General features: G+C 49.7%; 1 protein-coding gene across 2 annotated transcripts; it reads right to left on the bottom strand.

Annotated features, from left to right (window-relative positions):
* Positions 1 to 2,083: 2,083 nt before the first annotated feature.
* Positions 2,084 to 10,906, bottom strand: LAX1 (lymphocyte transmembrane adaptor 1). Of its 2 annotated transcripts, none has more exons than XM_047076652.1 (6): positions 10,704 to 10,906; positions 10,298 to 10,469; positions 7,534 to 7,643; positions 7,005 to 7,115; positions 6,348 to 6,433; positions 2,084 to 4,061 (listed from the first exon to the last, which is right to left on the bottom strand). In XM_047076652.1, exons 2-6 carry the CDS (start codon positions 10,390 to 10,392, stop codon positions 3,270 to 3,272), a joined length of 1,194 nt encoding a protein of 397 aa, XP_046932608.1. In that variant the 5' UTR covers positions 10,393 to 10,469; positions 10,704 to 10,906; the 3' UTR covers positions 2,084 to 3,269. The 2 variants fall into 2 exon arrangements, with proteins under 2 accessions (XP_046932608.1, XP_046932607.1); XM_047076651.1 differs by having other exon boundaries at positions 10,298 to 10,475.
* Positions 10,907 to 17,578: the final 6,672 nt, after the last annotated feature.

The following is a 17,578-nucleotide window of genomic DNA, read 5'->3' on the forward strand; positions in this document are numbered from 1 at the left end:
TGTGACAGTTCGAGCCCTCTGTCGGGCTCTGCACTGACAGTGTGGAGCTTGCTTGGGATCTTCTCTCTCCCTCTCTCTCTGTTCCTCCCCTGCTTGCACACACACACACACACACACACTCTCAAAATAAATAAACTTAAAAAAAAAAGAGTTCTGCTCAGGTATTTGTAGAATGTCATGCAATCTGGGTTTTCTGATTTTTTTTCTCATTATAAGAATGGTATTTTGTGGATTTGAGGGAAGAATACTACAGAGGTGAAGTACCCTTGTCCTTGATCATATAACAGCATGACTTATTACTGGTAAGTTAACCTTGATCACATGGTTCAGGTGATGTCTGTTGAGTGTCTCCACTCTAAATTTACTCCCCCGCCCCTTCTATATTTAAGAAAAGAGTCACTAAATCCAGCCCTCACTAAAGGGGAGGGGAATTAAGTTCCAGGGTGAGTATTGAATAATTTGTGGACATGTGTTAAAGTCATTACAGTAATGTATAGATATTTGGGAGGAGATCTCTGAAGCTACGCAACTGTCTTACTTCTCTTTAAAGTGTCATCTAGGGGCGCCTGAGTGGCTCAGTCGGTTAAGCGTCCGACTTCGGCTCAGGTCATGATCTCACAGTCCGTGAGTTCGAGCCCCGCGTCGGGCTCTGTGCTGACAGCTCAGAGCCTGGAGCCTGTTTCGGATTCTGTGTCTCCCTCTCTCTCTGCCCCTCCCCTGTTCATGCTCTGTCTCTCTGTCTCAAAAATAAATAAACGTTAAAAAAAAAATTAAAAAAAAACGTGTCATCTACTAGGGGTGCCTGAGTGGCTCAGTTGGTTAAGTGTTTGACTTCAGCTCAGGTCATGATCTCATGGCTTGTGAGTTCGAGCCCCTCGTCCGGCTCTGTGCTGACAGCTCAGAGCCTGGAGCCTGTTTCAGATTCTGTGTCTCCCTCTCTCTCTCTGCCCCTCCCCCACTTGTACTCTGTCTCCGTTTCCCTCTCAAAAGTTGAAAAACATTAATAAAGTAAAAAAAAAAAGTGTCATCCACTAATTTTAGCATTCATTAGGACTTGCTCACAGCAATTATTCTGTGGTATCTTTTTTTTTTTTATTATCTTTTAATTCCAGCATTGTCAACATACAGCTCTGTGGTGTCTCGATAGTGATTTTTTTTTCCCCTCATTTCTCCTATACTTATTATTCAGAATTCATCTGGAAAGACAGTTTATTCCTTTCTTCCATTTTATTCATTTATTGGTATGGACTCAAGAATATTTTGTTGAGTTATAGATTTGTATCATAATTACTTGTTTTCATTGTTGAAACTGTTCTAGCTTTGCCCCGGGAATTCTTTTAGTTGACTCCTTTTGACATGCCTTCATCTTGTCTTTTCTTCCCCCCTTCTTTCTTTTTCTTCCTTCCTTCCTTCCTTTCCTTTCCTTTCTTTTTTTCTTTCCTTTCTTTTTTTCTTTCCTTTCTTTTCTTTCTTTCTTTCTTTCATCTACAAGAAGGTCAAGCTCCCCATGTGTTTTCCCAGTCGCAGCTCTAGAACTAGCCATTTTTCCAAGGAGCTCTGTTTCCTTTTATTGAGAATGATATTTAGAAACCAAGACCTGAGTGCTCAGTGTGTCCATTGCTTCCAGGGTGCCATTGCTTCTAGATGTCCCAGTGGACAGAGCTGAGAAATATATGTATACTAGCCTATTTCTATACATATCTATATTTATTTCTGTATCTATTCATACCTATATCAAAGTAAACAAGAGTTCAAACTATGCCTCCAACGCTAGTTCATCAACACCACAGAGTTTATTGTAGCCTCTTGTACTTGTCACCTCTTTTTCTGATAGTAAGAAATCTGCTTCTCCTTATCTATATTTACTTATTTGTTCAAACTTAGTATACATGTAAAGAGTTTCCGAATTGCTAACCTGTCCTCCTCTGAGATACAAATTTACCAACTAGAGTACAGTGTTATGTACAGGTTTTTGTGTGTGTGTGTCCTTATCTTACAGTTTCAAGTGAAAACATTATTTTCCAAAGTTAATTAGTCAGCTCCTTCCCCCTCGGCCCCACCTTCAGTGAGGCTATATCATACATTCGTGAGACAGTTAGGTTTTATTTGTCTTAATCTGCATTCCATCATGGCTTCCCCTGACAGCATGGTTAATTAAAAAAAAATTACATACAATAAAAGTCACTCGTTGATCTGTATATTTTTTTTTGTGTTTTGACAAATTTATAGAGTCACGTATCCATCACCACAGTACCAATACAGAATAGCCCCATTACCCTAAAAATTCCTTTATAGTAAACTTCTCTCCTTTCCCCAAACCTGACAACTACTGACCTGTTTTCCTTCCATATAGTTTTGCCTTTTCCAGAAGGCCATAGAAATGGAATCATACAATATGTAGATTTTTAGGTCTAGCATCTTTCACTTAGCCAAATGCACTTACGATTTGTCCTTGTTGTCACATGAACCAATAGTTCATTCCTTTTTCCTGTTGAGTATAGACAACCTCGTTGTGTGGATATACCACAGTTCGTTTTTCCATTTACCTGTTGAAGGGCATCTGAGTTATTTCTAGTTTTGGCATTATGAATAGAGCTGCTATAAATAGTCACGTATGGGCTTTTGCATGAACACAAATTTTCAGTTCTCTTGGGTAAACGCCTAGTGGTGGAATGGCTGGGTTGTATAAATACATGCGTGCTTTTAAGAAACTATCCAATAGCTTTCCAAAGTGGATACTATACTTTGCAATGAATGACAATTCCCGGTGTTCCACATCTTTCTCTAGCATTTGGTTGTCCACACTCTTTTTCAAGTGGCAGCTGCTGCCCCACCCCAACTCTGACTTGTCCCTTCTTTTTGGCCTCTGCCTGGATTACAGACGAATCTGCATTCTTGCTTTGCAACCTGCTGGTATTTGTGAAGGTAACGCTTTTAGGCTACTTCACGCTTCCACTGTGCACTAAAGTACTATCGCATTTTTAATCTGCTAACCATCCTATAAGGCAGTTTCAGCAAACATTCTTAGGTTGGTATGAGAGATAACAGCACCCTGCTTCAGAAGAATTCCTTTCTGGCTTTCCCAGACCTTGGCTTTTGTGACTTCCTTAACTCCTGTGTATCTCGGCCTCTTTGTACTACTCTACCTGAGCGAACCCACTGAAATACAAGGATGTTCAAGGGTCGTTACTAGACCCTGTGGTGGCTGTGGATCTGGCACCCCATAGCTCTCCAGCTGGGTGCCTGGGGCCTAATTCTTCAGGAAGGAGCTATGCGTCTGGCCCCTTGGGGTCCACGTCTCCGAAGTTGGCAGCTGACACATTCTCGTAGTCATCCGAGGCCTCATTTGGCATCTCTTCTCCATGTTTCATCTGACTAGTCTCCTGTGCAGATGGCGGATAGGTCACATAATCCCCCAGAGCCAGGAACCTCCCTGACTGCATGACAAATTGGACGTGGGTCCCTGGACCATCTGTCCTGCCTTCGACATGGTCTGTGTTTGAGGATGTCACTTCTTCCTCCGCCTGCTGCTGGTTTCCACTGGCATGTGCCGATGGGACATTTTCATAATCTCTGTAGCACTGAGAAACCATCCAGGGCTGCTTCCCGCGGATGGCCTCCAGATTCAACCCTGCCATGTTGACATAGTCATTTGAGGTCTCAGAAGAACTTTCCTCATCGCTGAGCGGATCATCACTCTCAGACCTTGGAGACCAAAAACTGGTGTGGTCACTGGCATTCCCACAGCCCTGCCCTCTCTCCTCAGTAAGCTCCAGCTTCCGAGCATTTGGGGGGGCAAAACTGTTCGTGGGGGTGGCGTTGGCAGAAGCCAGAAGAGTCTCAGCAATCTGTTCCGCCGTGGGGACATTGATGTAATCTCTGGAATCCTCTGAAGAAATGCTCAGGCAGTCTCTGGCTGCTGTGACATTGACATAGTGTGCTGAGGGAGTGAGGTCCCCACGCATCTGGAGCCCTGTGGCATTGTCATAGATGCCCACTGCATAGCCGTTGGCAGGATAACGGTCTCTGTGCACCCAGAGGACATTGCCTGCTTGGGAGGGCTATGAACAAGAAGAGAAGGGTAGTGATAGGATATGGAAGCGGAAATATGGGCAAAGCCTTTCTACTTCCCCAGCCAGTACCACTGTCTGATAGTTCTTGTAGTTGTTTCTTCCCCTTGGGGGAAAAATCTCTAAATCTCTAAATCGACTGCAAGGCTTTAATTTTTTTTTTTTAATGTTCATTTATTCTTGACACAGAGAGAGACAGAGCATGAGCAGGGGAGGGGCAGAGAGAGAGATACACACAGAATCCGAAGCAGGCTCCAGGGTCCGAGCTGTCAGCACAGAGCCCGACGCGGGGCTCGAACTCACAGACCGAGAGATCGTGACGGGTGCCGAAATCGGACGCTCAACCGGCTGAGCCACGCAGGCGCCCCCCGGCCTGCAAGGCTTTAGATGCTAGGCAGGTATGAGAGAAGTGGAGAGCAACCGGGTACGTGTAACAACACAGTGTAAGTGTAAGTTTTGCAACAGTGTAGATGTGTAAATTGCTACTAGTTTTTGGCCACAGTATGAGTGTTCACCGGGGAGTGTGTGTGTGTGGGGGGGGGGGGAGTGTGATAAACTGGACACAGCCTGCTGCCTCAGAACCCACTGAGAGACAATGTAGCTAAAAGTAGCGACTCAGCCCCCAACCCAGGGTGCAAATCCCAGCCTCCCTACTCTGTGCTGAGTTTGGGCAAGTTACTTAATCTCTCGGTGGCCTTACTTTCCAGCATGGGAAATGAGGATAATCATAATACCTATGTAATACAGGTGTTTGTGAGGAGTAAGTGTATGACCATGTGCCAAGTGTTTGGAATAGCTCCTGCCACGTCAAAAACACTAACAAATGCTTGCCCTTATTATGAAAGGGGCGGCTGACATAAAGGCTCAGATGATTCTGGCCATTTAGGGATGCCGGTCTGAAATTTCCAGAGCTTCTGACTTTTCAAGAAAAGCCTCCAGACTTGCATGCGAAACCTTTTAGATTTTTACCTGTTGGCAATTGGTTCAAAATGTTCTTCACACACTACAGAGCCCAAGCCAGACACGTTGTGGCCTTACTTGGGTGTGGCACTCTGAATGCAAAATCCCCTCAGGATTCCCCACCCTGCCTCGCCCCCACCCCCAAGGGCTGGAACTCACTTTGGCAGTGGAGTTTCCTCTTTCTTGCCCTTCATCAGCCATGCAGGCTTGCTCCCCCAGGAAGTCTTAGAGGTGGGAGCAGAGCCCAAGGATGGGGTATAGGGGAGGACGGCGGGAAGATGGTCGCATGGTATTCGAACCCTAAATCTTTGGGTTTTGGGTAGGCTGGAGAGCAGGGGGTCAGCAGCAGCGGGACTGTGTTCACTTGAGACCATCACAAACCGATTTCTTCGACAAGCAAACAAAGACTTATCTATGGAAATGAGCCCCCTGAGTTTCAAAGTCCTCCCTTTACCGTGTCGGGTGCCACAGTGTTGGGAGTCCTCCCTGGGGGCTGCCTTCCGAGCCTGATCACAGGACATGTGGACTTATCGGTACTCGTTATACTACTCCCCTGGTCACCTCAAAAACGATCCCACATTTGGGGCGCCTGGGTGGCTCAGTCCGTTAAGCGTCCAACTTCAACTCAGGTCATGATCTCACACTCCGTGAGTTCGAGCCCCGCGTCGGGCTCTGTGCTGACAGCTCAGAGCCTGGAGCCTGCTTCGGATTCTGTGTCTCCCTCTCTCTCTGCCCCTCCCCGACATGCACTCTGTCTCTCTCTCTCAAAAATAAATAAACATTAAAAGAAAAATAAAAAAAAAAATCCCACGTTTGATCAAACACTTTTGACGCCAGCTACGGGGCTCAGTGACCTACAAATATACCTGCCCCGGAGGATAATTGAAATAGTTTGGCACAGGCCCCAGAAGTTATTACCACGGCAGGGTTTTTAGGGTGTTTTGAGCACCGACAGCCTTGTTGGAATGCTTGTGTGCCCTCCTGAGGTGATCACTTGGAAGGGGACAGGACTCCTTTGGATAAAGGGTTACCTGTCTTGGTGAAAACAATCCATTTCAGTTCTAACACCATGTCCTTGAATATATGTGCCCTGGTGCCTTGCTTAACATCACAAACACTTGTGCCTATCTTTCCTCATTTCTCTCCCTGGGCAGTAGGGAGGTCCTCAGGCTAGTCTTCCCAACGTATTAATAGGGTCACAGGGTGACTGCCAAAGGACATGTGGTTTGCTCTGTGACCTGAACTCCTTTCCCCCAGTTCTTCTGCCAGAGACCCATCCCTTCTCCCAAGGGACTTGTCCTTTCCCTTGACTCTTACCACATGCTCAGAAGGAGGGCTCTCAGAATGTCTGGAGAGGAGGCTCTCGGTACTGAAAATACGGTTACTCCTTGACTGACGTCTCCCTGAAAGGACAGAGGACAAACCCTGAGGATGGCTGGCCGGTGCCCTGAGCGCTCCGGCCTGAGCAGTCCCTGCATCGTGGGTGAAGTGGGTTTGTATGGCGTCTGGTAGTTGGGGCCTGATGTTCTGTGGTGAGAGGGTCGGAGCTGCGGGCATGATGTGCTCTGAGCCCGGGAACTGCCCTCAGCTTCTAGCAGAGGACAGGAGGACACTAACTAGCACAGGGGCTGAGGAGGCTGGGAAGTTGGCTCCTGGGGCGAACCTTCCCTGCCTGTAATGCTGGAGGCCATGTTCTCCTCTGTCTGTCTTCCCCATCCCTAGACACACTCACCTGTCCTTTGCTAACCTCACATCAAGGTGAAACAACCCCCCAACCTTTTTAGAGCCCCCTAACTCCCTTTTTAGAGCTTTCTAGGCCCCCAGTGTTTCCTCCTATCTCCTCCTCTTCCATGCTCCCTGAAGGGCACAACGTCTGAAAGTTTAAAGAAAGCTGCCTCTGGGTGGTGAGAGGTGCATTCTGGGCATAGAAGGTCAGTAACGTCTGCAGTCCATGGATTAGAAAGAAAAACCTACCCAGGTCTTCTTGCCTCTGGGGCAAGGAGTCATAAATATTTTTGGCTCCTTGTCTGGGTCGAGACAGAGTCAGTAAGGGCATGACGGTAACTCGGAAGTAAGGAACTTGTCCTGCAAGGCAATGACAGAGACGGAGATCGTGGCAGAGGCCAGTGGCACAGAACGTGGGGACCTTTGGGGATGAGGTGTTCCCTGAAAATATTCTCCACCCTCACTATGTATCATAAAATATACATTTTCACAGTTGCCCAATTCCATTTGAGCTAGAAGACTTGGTAGACAGAAGCAGGAGGAAGAAACGGGGGGCCGGGGGCGAGGGTTGGGACACAAAAGTCCCAGGGCAACGGCTTTCAAAATGGAGACACAGCGTAGACTCTCGAGTGAGACAAGGACCAATGTGTCAGAGAAGAACAGAGGATTCCCCAGTGTGATAGTTTATCCCTGGAGAATAAACTGGGCTTTAAACGCCAGGCTAGATTATTGACCCTGGTGGGGGGAGGTCTCAACTTTGGGCGAACAAGGGACTCACGCTTCTTCAATTTATTCCAGTTCCACAGGCCGTAGAAAATCATGGTGGTCAGGAGGATGGCGAGGAAGCCCGCAAACCCAGAAAAGATGGCACTGCTGTGGTCTTTATGTCTGTGAGGAAAACCAAGGGCCAGCTATAGGAGGCTGAGGAGGTTGGAGAAGGTGCTTTCAACAGGGATTGGAGCCCGAGGACTTGGAATGGGAGCTGAGTGCCGGAAAGCGGAGGTGGGTAGGCTGTTTGGCTGAAGAGAGGGTCTTCTCTGTGGACAGAGGGACACTGGACACAGGAGAAGGGAACTGTCCCTTCTGAATGCCGGATTCTAGACTCAGAAAGGCAGAGTAATGTATCAGAGATCCCACGGGTAGGAAGGGGCAGGGATAGAATGCGAGTTGAGGTCTGTTTGGACCCAACGATCGTGCTCTTTCTACCGCACCACATTATCCTCCAAGTTTGCAAAATCATGCTCCTCTGCCCTTACCTCCCCTTATCCCCTACTCCTGGGCTTCCTGTCTTGTGTGGAAGAGGGGTTACCCCACGCACAGTGAGGGAGCTCTCTGTGCCGGAGTCCAGCCTGCAGGCACATGAGCCACCCCCACGCACCAACGTGTGGAGCTGGCCGCCAAGCAACATTTGCTGTTTCGTGGGGTGTAACCGGTGCAAAGGCAGGAGCCGGTTTGTGCTGCTGGCGATTCCCTGACAGGACTGGGGCTGCTGCCACTGTAACAACAGCCAACAGAGGTTATGGCGGGAATCGCCAGGGGACCTGCTACCTCCAAATATCAGAAACCCGATCAGCTACCAGGGAAGGGTTTTGTCCTCCTGAGGCCTAGGCTTGTTTACCCAATTTACACTGGACATTTCCGCCAGGCTCCCCAGTGGACGTCTCCAGCCAAATAGGCCTCAAACAGAATGCCTGTTCTTCTCTCATAAGCCTGCTTCTCCTGTGGTGTCTCCCATCATCTAGTGGCTCAGTCGGAAACCTTGGAGCCGTCCTTGAGCGCTCCTTTTCATTCACACCTCACTTCCGGTCAAGCAGCAGATTCCGTCTGCTCCATCCTGGGCATCTTTCCCAAACCCAGTCACCTTTTGCTCCTCCACTGCCAACGCTCGGTCCATGTGGAGGTTTGCAGCACCCTCCCGCATGCGACGCCTGGCTTTCCCTCTTGACCCCGGCATATAATTATCTTCACGCACGAGCCAGTGTGGTCCTCCTGACAGTAAACCAGGTCACGTCCCCCATATTCTTGTGACCTGCATAATTTCCCATCACACTTGGGAAGACAGCCACAGTCCCTACCCAGTGAAGACGTCCTGGCACTTTATGTGCTGGCCTCTGTCTGTCTTCTGACCTCGTTTCCTACCACTTTCCATCTGACTTTGACAGCTAGGATTCGAGGCTCTTCCTCGTCCGTGCAAAGCGTAGTCCTGCCTCCGACCTACAGGGCCCTCTCCCAGGTGTCTGCGTAGCTCGGTCCATCATTTCACTCAGGTCTCTTCTGAAATGTCACCTGTTCAGACAGGCCCTCCCAGTCCACACTCTATTACTCTCGGTCCCCTTAACTCTGCTCTCGTTTTTCAGACTTAAGGCTGACTGGCATTATATTATATATCGATTTGTTTATCTGTTAAGATCTGACTTTTCCACTTGACTGTAAGTTCCAGGAGGCCATGGACTTGTCTGTCCTGTTTATCTGGTGCCTGGAACAGTGCCTGATACTTACTAAGGGCATGATGAATATTTGTTGAATGAGTGCGTAAATTAATAAACACGAAGGAATATAGAAGTGATGATTTCTGGGGGGATTCCGAGTTCTGACAACTTTATGAATTCATTCCCCATCAATGCTCCTATTCACCTGCAGGTGACATATATTTGTTTGTCATGGTAATAACATTTATTTCCCTGAATGACAGCGATTTTAAATTTATCATTTTTGGGGCGCCTGGGTGGCTCAGTTGGTTAAGCCTCTGACTTCAGCTCAGGTCATGATCTCGTGATTCGTGAGTTAGAGCCCCACAGCTTGGAGCCTGGAGGCTGCTTCAGATTCTGTCTGTCTGTCTGTCTCTCTCTCTCTGCCCCTCCCCCATTCACACTCTGTCTCTCTCTCGCTCTCAAAAATAAAAGTAAACATTAAAAAAATGTATTTGTTATCACAGCACTGAGATTTATACCCACCAGTGTTGCTAAAGCTTCAACTGCTGATGGTTTTTTTTTTATTGTTAGTATGATACTGAAAGTTTTAGCAGTAAAATTTATATCCACGATTAGTTCTGTGAGATTTTATATGCTAAAGATATAGCTTTATCACATCTATGGTTGCATTTTCCATTCATGGAAAGTTTTTAGGGCCTAAAAACACATCATTGAAAAAAGTAGGCCTTTTGTTTCCATTATGGGAGGGCCTAGTTTTTTGTGTGTTTTTTGTGGTGGGGGTACTGGTGGTTGGGACCTGAGACAGGAAAGATTGGGGACAGCCATGGACCGGGTCTCTGGGAGGTCAGAAATCCAACTAGGCCAGGCAGCGAGCTCTAGGGAAATCCTATGTTATCACAGCTACCCCCTGTGACTCCTTTTTTCTCGTCAACATCAACTCCTTTCCTCCCAGCAGCCCTGAGAAAACTTCTCTAAGCCTGGAGTTTGGTGGTCTCAGTGGACCTGAGCCTGGCTGTGAGGGCTAGGAGCACTGCTGGGGTAGAGCCCCACCACCCCCCCAGGGTCCACCAGGGATGTCTGTCTAAATCTGGGGAGGGTGGAGTCACTCACCTGTCCAAGCTGCCACCAGTTTCCTGCAGAGTCCTGGCCTCCGAGGTCCCCCCTCTGATTTCTGAAAGGGTTGGGGTGATCATATCCATTGCCATGGGAACCTCTCTGGCTTCAGCTTCTCCTTCTAAGCCTTCTCTTAATTCTCATCAGCTAGTGCATGTTGCCACTTCTCCTGGATCTTCCCAAGTTGTCGACCCCCAGGAGAAAAGGCAAAATTGGTTTGTGTTTTACATATCATCACGACCACTTTTTTAAGTAGGTAAGAACGATGGACACCCTCCCCATCCCCATGTTTTCCAATCTTTCTAGAACTTTCTTTCCCCCCGCCAACTTTCTACCTTGCATCTACCTTGCAACTGTCAGGCTGCGTTGACCCCAAATACAAAAACAACAGGTTCGCTTCTACCTGGATGTGGTTACAGTGCCGGAGGCGAGAGCTCAGCCGGGTATGGTGTCCCCCAAGCGACGTGGGTCAGGGAGACGCTACGCTCTCTGCCTTCTGGTGGAAGTATGAGGGGCAAGGAGGGGGGAACTGCCAAGAGGCCCGAGAGAGAGGCTCTGTGAGAAGCCCATCCTCCCCCAACCCTCAAAGCAGACAGAAAAGAGCAAACATTTTGCCAGAATGGAAACAGAGAGTCGTCACAGGAAATGACACCACCAATGTGCTAATGAAGCTTGGGGCGCAGGAAACGCTGCTCAGTTACAATAAGATAGCAGAAACCATGTCTTCACCCCCTGTTCCCTGGGTTGGCCGGGTGCGCTGTGGTCTGTGGGGAGTGTGGCTAAAGATGGGACAAGGTGGAGGGAGATTCATGACTGTTCCTTTGGGTTCTGAGGCAGGGAGGCAGGCTATTTTCATAGACACTTCTCTGAGTGATTTTGACAAAGCTGGTCTGTGTTTCACGTTCTGAGACTCTCTGGGTATTACCCTAAGGATGAAGCCAATGCTGGGTCAGCAGGGCCCCTGGAGGCCATTCCCTCCTGAAGCCCTGCCCTCCGTGGCCCCTGTCGGCTGGCTGTCTCCCTCACAGGACTCTTCTGGAGATCTGTCACAGTCCTGCTTGTTGTGTGGCTATCTCAGAGGCCAGAGACCCCATACCCCGTGTCTACCCAAAGTGTCCCAAACTTACACAACTGTTCAATATGTGTTTCTAGCTCCCTTCTCCTCTTTCCTTTTTCCATCTCCTAAAACTCTCTTTGCATCTCGGGAGAGTCCAAAAAAGAAGGGGCCATTAAGACTCTTATGAGGATGTGAAGAAGGGCTTCTGAGGGGCGCCTGGGTGGCTCAGTCCGTTAAGCATGCGACTTCAGCTCAGGTCATGCTCCGGGCGTAGTCTGTGAGTTCGAGCCCCACATCAGGCTCTGTGCCGACAGCTCAGAGCCTGGAGCCTGCTTCAGATTCTGTGTCTCCCTCTCTCTCTGCCCTCCCCCTGCCCCACTCACGTTCTGTCTCTCAAAAATAATTTAACGTTAAAAAAAAAAAAAAAGCAAAGAAAGAAGGGCCTCTGACTTGGCTTTCCACAAGGCAATGGACTCCCAGAGGGATAGCACGGAAAACAGTGCCTCAGCACCATGTCTCTTCTGCCTCTTCCCAGGGGACCCTGAGGCCCATGGCCTCCCGGGGCTGCTCTCCCCCACTTTGCGCGTCCAGGCTCTCACAAGGCCCTCAGGGCAGGGGGGCCGCTGGTGGGTCCTGGCCGGCCGTCCCCAGAGCTCTGCCCTTCCAGGTGCCCGCTGCCCTCCCTCCACGCAGCCTTACCCGGTAGGAAGCAGAGGTGGTTCAGAGGCCGCTGGTTCGAGAACCGGAAGCTGGGTGTCTGTCTGCTTGTCCTTCAGATGGGGTCTGCGTAGAGCTAGGACTCCTCAGGAGAAGATCCATTGCTCCATGGCCCTGGTGGCCGGGACTGGTGGAAGAGAGAAGCTAGGCTCCCCAGGCCTGTCCTGAGCCTCTGGTACCAGAAGGCTGTGTGCAAACTGGGAACTTGGAAGGCGGTCCAAGAGAAGGGCCAATGGAACCAAACCTCAGAACAGCTACTTTAAAAAAAAATTTTTTTTTTTTTTTTTACAGAAATTCTCTTGCGTGATCATCTTAAGACCTTGGTTCTCTTATCTACCCAGAATGCTTGAGTCAGACTGATTTTCCCTCCGGGTCTCCTGACTCTCTCCTCCCCCCGCCCCAGCTTGAGGGAAACAGCCTTCTGAAAGGAGGCTCTGCAGACAAGCTCCAGGTTTTCAGACCCAGCTGCGCCCTGTCGCCCTGTTCTCCTTTCCCTCCCCGTCGTGCAACAACCAATCAAACCAACAAATGAGAACACAACATAGGTGTGTGAAATTATTCATCACAATAATGGAAGGAAACGACTCACTCCTGGGAAATAGGGTATATGTTTTAAATCTGATTGGTCTGGTGTTTCCCTCTAACGGCTTTCCAAGATTTCGTTCGGGGTTGAATGTGACACAGGATTCTAAAGTATTGAGATTGGTTTTAAACAGACAGAACTTACGCATCCAAGTGAGCAAAACCCGTTGATGGGGAGAGGCTCTGTGCTAACTCAGCGGATCTTGCTAATACCCGAAACCTTTCAGAGTCCTCAGGCAAGACAGAAGCACTGCGTTAAGAGTATCAGTTCAAGTTCAGATCCTAAATGACCTACTTGGGTGATCTTGGGCAGGTCCTCTAATCTTTCTGGGTGTTTCCTTGGGTGTAAATTGACAGTGTAATACTACTTAGGTAATGCTGTTGTGAAAATGAATCGGGCTAACCACGAACCAAGCTTAGGACTTGGCCTATGTAGGAGCTCATTAAACGGGGGCCACTATTGTATGCTTATCTCATTATGCATTCGACTCATTTCTTTATACTTCAGTGGACTGCCCCCTTTGGTCTTTCTCTCTCCCTCTCTTGATGTTTAGCCTGCCTGCCTGCCGTGTGTCACTTTCCTTTTTTTTTTTTAAATATTTTTAAAATTTTATTTATTTATTTTGAGAGAGAGAGAGAGAGAGAGAGAGAGAGAGAGACAGCACGTGTGGGAGAGGAGCAGCGAGCACCGGAGAGAGAGAATCCCAAGCAGGCTTCATGCTGCCGGCACAGAGCCCAACGTGGGGCTCAAACCCACGAAACCACGCGATCATGACCTGAGCTGAAGCCAAGAGTCAGGTGCTCAGCCGACTGAGCCCCCCCGGGTGCCACGCATATTTATGGGAGGTCTCCCGCCACGTGGCTCTAGACACTTAGCACACCGCGCTCAGCCTCAGCTGGCACCCCTGTGCGGGCACTCTGCACTCCACGCAGCCCTGGCTCTGGTCACTTCCCCGTCCTTGGCCCTTGCGCTGGTTCCTCCACTGTGACGGACAGACTCCTCTCTGTCTCGTAAAATTCCAATAAAATCCATTTGAGGAGTTTTCTACTGGTTATTTCTGGGTTGTGGGCCTTGAGGCGTTTTGTTACTTCCTTCTCGGGATTTTATCGCTTGCATTATTATATAAAGCAAGTGTCATTTTTATAAAGAAATAGAGTTATTTTTTATTTTTATTTTTATTTTTTTTAATTTTTTTTTTCAACGTTTATTTATTTTTGGGACAGAGAGAGACAGAGCATGAACGGGGGAGGGGCAGAGAGAGAGAGGGAGACACAGCATCGGAAACAGGCTCCAGGCTCTGAGCCATCAGCCCAGAGCCTGACGCGGGGCTCGAACTCACGGACCGCGAGATCATGACCTGGCTGAAGTCGGACGCCTAACCGACTGCGCCACCCAGGCGCCCCTAGAGTTATTTTTTAAAACAATATGTCTTGTCACCACCTCTGTGAAGACTTCCCCTTCTGGACCTGGGTTTGCTCTTCTGCGTTCCCATGGCACCGGCCCTCGATTGTTGGGATTAGTTGTTCAAATGTCTGTCTCCTCGAGGAGCCTTTGAACCCCTTCAGGGCAGGGACTTTGTTTTATTTATTGCATCTCTGGCATTTGGCACGGTGCCTGACCATCATCAGAATGCGAGGGGTCCTCTGAGAAGTTCTCTCAGGTGCTTACTGTTGCTGTGACTTTATGACCTAAGTGTGTAACGGGGTGAGATATTGGGAAAGAAATCGGTGTCCAGCATTTTCTCCCGCCGTGTGCTCATCCAGCCAAAAGAAAGAGGCAAGCCCTTCACTGTCCTCGCTGCCCCTTGTAGGAAGGGGGACCCAGCTCCCGTGTTGGGTCTCCTTTGCCCTAGGAAGGGGTTAACAGTGGCGTTTGTATTTCTTTTTCCTCTTCTTCTTTTTTTAATGTTTATTTTTTGAGCCGGGGTGGGGGGAGGGGCAGAGAGCCAGAGACAGGATTTGAAGCTGGCCCCATGCTGGCTGCAGAGAGCCCCAGGCAGGGCTTGAACTCACGAACTGTGAGATCATGACCTGAGCCAAAGTGGGGCGCTCGACCAACTGAGCCACCCAGGCGCCCCACAGTAGCTTTTGTATTTCTGGGCCCCAAACAAAACCAAACAAACACACACAAGCCCACGTTGCCCTGTGTGAAAGACAATTCCAGCCAGGCTTTGTGTGGGAAGGTTTGGGGGCTGCAGCAACCACACCACAGCAGGGTGCCGCTGGGGTGCCTTAACCACCCCCCCCCCCCCCCCCCCCGCTCCTGTTCGCTTGTTTCTGCGCTGGAGGCCTTCTCCAGTCCAGGCAAGTCTGAAACCCAGAACAAAGGCAGCAAATACTTTCCTTTTAAGTTAAACTTGAGAGAGAGCAGGGCTAGGATAAATAGATTTAGAAAGTATGGAAAGAGTTCTCTGCTCCCCCGCCCCCCGCTCTGCCCAAGGCCCTTGAGGAGAGAGAGGAGAATTTGGAAGCAAGAGGGTTGTCCCCCAGTGAGGCTAGGCCTTCCTGGAAGAGGTGGCTTGGTGATGGGCAAGAGAGCACTCTCCTTAAGTCTGGCGGGCAGACGTCTGCCTTCTTGGTCCCTCTGGAGTTCCGTGTTTGGTAGCCTCCCCTGGAGCCCTAGCGGCTGCAGAGCCACGAAGCAGAGATAACTGTGAGGTGTTATCTCTGATGAGCAAATGTCTGCTGACCACCCCAAGTCTCCCCTCAGCCCTAGGCAGCCCACACAGAGAGGTTCTGACCCCCCGGGGCCCTGGGCAGGAAGGAGGCAACTCCTCAGCAGGGCTCAGAGGAGGCCCGCCCCGGGGACCAGGCAGCCGGCGCGGCGACAGGAGTGGGAGGCTGGGACAGGGAGGGCACAAGTCAAGATGGTCTCCTTTGTTCCCTCCTTGCGTGAGGGAGGAGAATGTCATTTCGATCACTTCACTAACCAGGGCGCGAATGAACTAGGGTGGCAAACGATAGGTCTCAATTGTTTTTGAACAAGCCTTTTCTTTTCACTCTTCTGTGTGTCCTAGGACGACAGCGGGACGGAGGGCGGGGATTTACCCGTGTGCCTCAGTATGAGGCTGGGCCCGCCGGTGGCACGCGAGCTGGCCAGATCTGCCTTGTTCTAGACTGCAGCCTCACGACAGCTGGCGTGATCCCCTTGAACTGTAAGATCATCATTGCCGTCCTCAGTTCAAACCTTCCGATGGTTTCCCACTTCCTGGACGCCAACCTTAGGATGGCCTCCAGGCTCTGCCCGGCTCCCAGCTCCTGCCTGCACTTCTCTCCTCCACTCCCCCTCAGCCACTCAGTTCTAACTCTTGCCTTCCTTGTGTGTCCTCAAACACATCACGATCTCCTGCGTCAGGGCCTTTGCACTTGCTGGGCCCTTTGCCAGGAATCTCTTTCCTCCTCGTATCGCCCTAACTCACTCTCTGACTGCCTTCACATCTTCACAAACGTCCACTCCACAGAAGGGCAACCCTCATGCCCCATGCGCTCCCCATTTCCCTTACACTTCACCCTTCTCCCTGGTCCTTGTCACCATGTGACGTGCTATGCATTTGCTTCTTTGTCTCCCCTCTGTGAGACAAAATTCAGAGAGCAGGGACTTTGTTTCCTTCCCTGTCGTATCCCCGGTGCCTACAACGGTGCCTGGCACAGTGTGTGCTTGTTGAATGAATGAGCGGACCAGCGTCCAAGGCTGGGGAGGAGACGAGACCATTAAAAAAATGACAGGCCTCTTGCTGATCTCAGCTAGTTTGGTGCTAGGCTTTATTTAATTAAGAAAAGAAACAGATTTCCTGTACTTTAAGGGCTGTGGAGCAATTTGTCTTTGTTGTCGGCATAAGTGGCTGAGCCCCGGGTGAAGCCTGCCCGTGCACGTCCCGGTATGCACCAACGTCCAATGCACGCACGATAATGCTACATTCCAGGGGAGATCAAGCAATGAAAGACAAATGCCTCTTAGGCCTTCTCCAATGGCTATTAATAGCCATTTTTGACACTGGACTGAACATGGAAAGAGTGTCGGAGTTGAGGAGACCCTCAGGTCACGCAACAAATTAGTAGCGGAGTCAGGGTTATATCCTAGGCCTTCCCATTCCCCGGCCGGCCCTCGCCACCGTGGCTTCAAAGAGACAGCTTGTAACTTTATGCCATTCCGCTGGGTTAGATCTCTGCATCCCCAGACTACTGCTCTTTCCACAACAAATTCCAAGGGTGAATCAGCGAGGTCACAATCTCAGCAGGATGGACCACAATCAGTAAGTTTTACTCTAATGCATGTGTGTTGATGTTGGTAACTGTAACGGGAGCCAATCAAGACAGGATGCAAATTAGGCTTGCTGGTGTATTTAATCACACAAAACTCGCGTCCCCCGTGTTTGGATCATTTCAGTGTGCTAGTGGCGGGCCTCAGAGAGGACTGGTCCACAGTACACTTGGGGCAATTTTTTTTAACATTTATTTATTTGTGAGAGACAGAGTGAGACAGACCATGGGGGGGGGTGCAGAGAGAGAGAGGGAGACACAGAATCCGAAGCAGGCTCCAGGCTCCGAGCTGTCAGCACAGAGCCTGACGCGGGGCTTGAACTCATGGACCGCGAGACCATGACCTGAGCTGGAGTCAGGCGCTTAACCCAGGTGCCCTCCCCCCCCACCTTTGGGCAATTTAAAAAAAAAATTTTTTTTTCAACGTTTATTTATTTTTGGGACAGAGAGAGACAGAGCATGAACGGGGGAGGGGCAGAGAGAGAGGGAGACACAGAATCGGAAACAGGCTCCAGGCTCCGAGCCATCAGCCCAGAGCCCGACGCGGGGCTCGAACTCCCGGACCGCGAGATCGTGACCTGGCCGAAGTCGGACGCTTAACCGACTGCGCCACCCAGGCGCCCTAAGGGCAATTTTTTAAAACTACCACTGACCTAGAAGCC

This window comes from Lynx rufus, unplaced genomic scaffold (assembly GCF_022079265.1).
Source record: "Lynx rufus isolate CCGP_SWC_20201006 ecotype Redwood Valley unplaced genomic scaffold, mLynRuf1.p SCAF_15, whole genome shotgun sequence".
NCBI lineage: Eukaryota > Metazoa > Chordata > Mammalia > Carnivora > Felidae > Lynx > Lynx rufus.